The sequence below is a fragment of the Galeopterus variegatus genome, unplaced genomic scaffold (genome assembly GCF_000696425.1).
Source record: "Galeopterus variegatus unplaced genomic scaffold, G_variegatus-3.0.2 Scaffold11899, whole genome shotgun sequence".
Lineage (NCBI taxonomy): Eukaryota > Metazoa > Chordata > Mammalia > Dermoptera > Cynocephalidae > Galeopterus > Galeopterus variegatus.
Window position 1 is genome coordinate 36,876 of NW_007738010.1, and position 3,639 is coordinate 40,514.

Genomic DNA, 3,639 nt, shown 5'->3' on the forward strand with positions numbered 1-3,639 from the left:
TTTTGTTCCTTTCCCTTTTATTGTTTGTGGTGCCCTTGGGAGTGTCTTGTTGGGGTGGGTGGACACTGGGTGACACTGGGTGGGGTGGTTGTGGCTATGGGCCCAGTAGCTTTGTAGAGGCCTGCTGTAGAGGGTCAAAGCCCTTGCCCAATCTTCTGTTGGTCAGTGAGCGGGTACACAGTGGTGCAGCAGGGCCTGGCAGTTCTGTAGAGGTACACTGGATCAGCTGTTAAGCCTGGCGCAAGCCTGCATTGGATGCTGCAGGACCCCATGGCTCTGTAGAGGCCTGCTGTTGGGAGGAAAAGCTGCTACCCAATCCACTGTTGGTCAGGGAGTAGGTGTACACTAGTGTTGCAGGACCTGGCAGCTCTATGGAAGGCTGCCAGATCAGCTGTTGAGCCTGCAGCAAGTCTGCAAGGAAGCAGCAGGCCCTGATGGCATTGTAGAGGACTGCAAGGGGAGGAGGAGCTATTGCTCGGCTGGCTTCTGGCCAGAGTGGGCACCTATGGGTTCAGTTAGTCTGTAAGCTGTGCAGGGTGGGTGCACACGAATGTGGGAAATAGCTACTGATTGGAAGCTATTCCACTCAGAGGTCTGCCTGCTCTTCTGGGAAGGAAAGGGTGCCATGTGAATTCAGGTGCTGGGGGTGCGGTCTTTCTCTCTGGCCTAGGCTCCAGGCAGCCAGGGTCATGGCCTTGCTGGTGACCATGTGAATGTGGTAGAATATAGATGGGGCTTCTGGATAAATGAAGTCAGTTTCACTGGGGCTGGGGCATGCATACTTTAACCACAGATTTGGTTTCGAGACTGCGCTGTGCCATAGCCACTTAGGGTGAGAATGGGGGGGTTCTTCTCCCTAGGTTTCTACTGTGATACCATGCAGCTGCAGAAATTCCCACCTATTCTCCAACTGGGTTTGGGTCCTGAAAGGATTGGGGGACTCTCTTGTGGCAGGGATCACAGATGTTTGTGGTGGCAGTGGAAACAGCTGGGTTTTTTTCCCCAGCTTATCTCTCTCTGCCTAACTGAGCTGGTCTCTGCAGCAGGGCAGAGGCTGGATGCCTTGCTGTGCTCTCTGTGGCACTATTCCTGTCTTCCACACTTCACAAGGATTTCATCACTCTCCTGGTGCTCTGCAGCATATTTCTTTAGTTGGTTAGGTTGAAATGTATTTGTTTGCTGTTTGGGCTCTTTATTGGGGGGTGGAGGGATGGGAGGGTACTAGAGCCAGACCCCTCTAGTCAGCTATCTTGCCTCTCCTCTCTGTGTGATTGTTGTTATTGCTTCTCCTTTGTCAGAGATAGTTTCCTTTCTATCTGAACTGAAGCCATTCTTTAAAACCTCTTATCAAGATGCTTTCTCTGAGCTTATATAACATGTATAAAATACAGGTTGTGCATCCCTAATCCAAAAATTTGAAATCTGAAACCTTCAACGTCTAAAACTTTTTGAGTGCCAGCATGACGCTCAAAGGAAATGCTCACAGGAGCATTTTGGACTTTGGATTTTCAGATTTGGCATGCTCAAGTATAATACAAATATTCTAAAATCTGAAATGCTTATGGTCCCAAGAATTTCAGATAAGGGATACTTAACCTGTAGTTTATATTGATTAATTGTCTGTTATGGGCCAAACTAGGCATTAGGTTGCATGTAAATATTATCTAATTTAATCCTCGACAATACCCTTCTGAAGGGTCAATAATAATTGTTACATGTAACATATGAGACTCTCAAAAGGTGAGTAATTTACTCAGGTTTATTTATCGTTTAAGTGCCATGAGAACTAGGGCACTCTGTCTTCAAAGCCCATTGTTTTGTTCACTATATCACACTGTCTTCTGTTTGTAAGTTTACATAATTTAGCCCTCATTTACATACTGTTAATTATTTCATGTGTCTTCTTCACTAGATTGAAAATTTTGATGACAGGGGCAGGGTCATATCACTTGTGTCCTACCAAAGTGAGCATGTATTTACTGAGCTTTTTGACTAATGGTTATCTAATGACTGAAATTTCAGTGGGCTTTTTCTTATTTTTGTTGCAGATCTCCTTGCAACATGCATTGTACCTTCTGCATCATGGAATGTTTGAGGATGCAAACAGAAATCTAAGTGAGACAGAGACATGGAGATAAGGAGAGAAGTCGTCTTCCCAGGAAATATTAATCAATCTTATTCAAGCCTTAAAGGGCTTTTGCAGTACTATACTTGGTCTAAAAAGAAGATGGAATTGTCAAAGCTTGGTGAGTGAATATGAGTAAACTTTTTCTTATAGTGATGATACTGAAAGACAGAGATCTTTCAGTAATCTAGTAATCTTCCTACTGACTTCATCCAGATATTGCAGAGAACGGACATTTTATTGATTTAAAATTCTTGATCATCTTTTCTCATATTTCAGATGATTCATAATTAAATATGTGACTGTTTTAGGTTGATTGCTTTTTTTAATGTGATTTTTATCAAAGATAAATACAGCTAGACATTAGAGCAGAGCAAACATTTTATTCAGTAACTACTGACAGTAGGGGAAAGAATGTAGAATGTAGCTACATTCTGATTTGTACAGAGGTGACTTGGTATTTTAAAGGGAGAATGAGGGAGTAGGGAGGGGGGGTGGCGGGGCTTGAGCAGAGCCAGGAAAGTGACAGTTATGAAAAGCAGAGAGGGGAATTGGTCCCTGGGAAACCCATCTGTATTTAGTAACTGGTGCTTGTGGAAGTTAGGCACCTATCCTCCCACAGAGATTGGGAAACAGGGACACTGTCTTCAAGTGTTGGCTAGAACAAAGAGTAAATTCTTTGGCAGCTTTGAGCTTTCTGAGGCAGGCACTAAGTGGGGAGCCAGGGTCATCTCAGGGATGTGGCCTTGAGCTGTTAGAAATTGTTAGTGTTTGTTCAAGTCTTTATAGGCCGAGGTTGAGGCCTAGTCCAGAAAAGGGCTCAGAGGAACCTAGCTGGAGTTAGGTCAAGGAGAAAATCTTTGTCAGTTACTAAGAGGTTACAAATTTTCCTCAGCAGCCATTATTGCATATAATAAACATTTCTTCCTGTCTATTTAAAATGGAGTTTAGTTTTGTAGTGTTGTTTCTCAGAATTTTTTTTTAAGACTCTAGGGCAAGATAAAGTTGTTTTATTTTTTTTTTCCCCTTTTTGTCTTTTTTCGTGTCCGGCAACGGATCGCAACCCTCAGTGTCGCGCCCGTGCCGGACCAGGACCGGCAACGGGATCGCAACCCTCGGTGCTGCACCCTCACCTCGCTCAGCCAGTGAGCGGGAACCGGTCTGTATGTGGGATCCGAACCCTCGGCGGGAGCGCCATCGCGCTCCCAAGCGGCGCACTGTAGGAGTGTGCCACCGGGCCCGCCCAGGTTGTTTTATTTCTATACAAAGGTTGCAATGAATTGTTTTCTTGATTTAATTACCATACCAAAAATTGACTTATCGGTTCTCAAACTGAGTTCCTCTTTTCTTAACCTTCAGTGGTGATGTTATCCTCTCCTACCACCAGATTTGTAATCTTTGGANTGGGCCGGCCCGGTGGCGCACTGCTACAGTGCGCCGCTTGGGAGCGCGGCGGCGCTCCCGTCGAGGGTTCGGATCCCACATACAGACCGGCTCCCGCTCACTGGCTGAGC

At 45.3% G+C, this 3,639-nt stretch overlaps 1 protein-coding gene across 1 annotated transcript in view; it reads left to right on the forward strand.

Moving 5' to 3' along the window:
- The window catches only part of LOC103610854 (TATA box-binding protein-associated factor RNA polymerase I subunit A-like), a gene marked incomplete at its 3' end in the record, with an annotated part of 25,450 nt that extends 23,204 nt beyond the window's left edge, over positions 1 to 2,246 (forward strand). Inside the window, 2 exon segments of the mRNA XM_008594930.1 lie at positions 2,049 to 2,184; positions 2,187 to 2,246. Of these exon segments, the coding sequence (XP_008593152.1) occupies positions 2,049 to 2,184; positions 2,187 to 2,246 (196 nt within the window).
- Between the last annotated feature and the right edge of the window lie 1,393 nt (positions 2,247 to 3,639).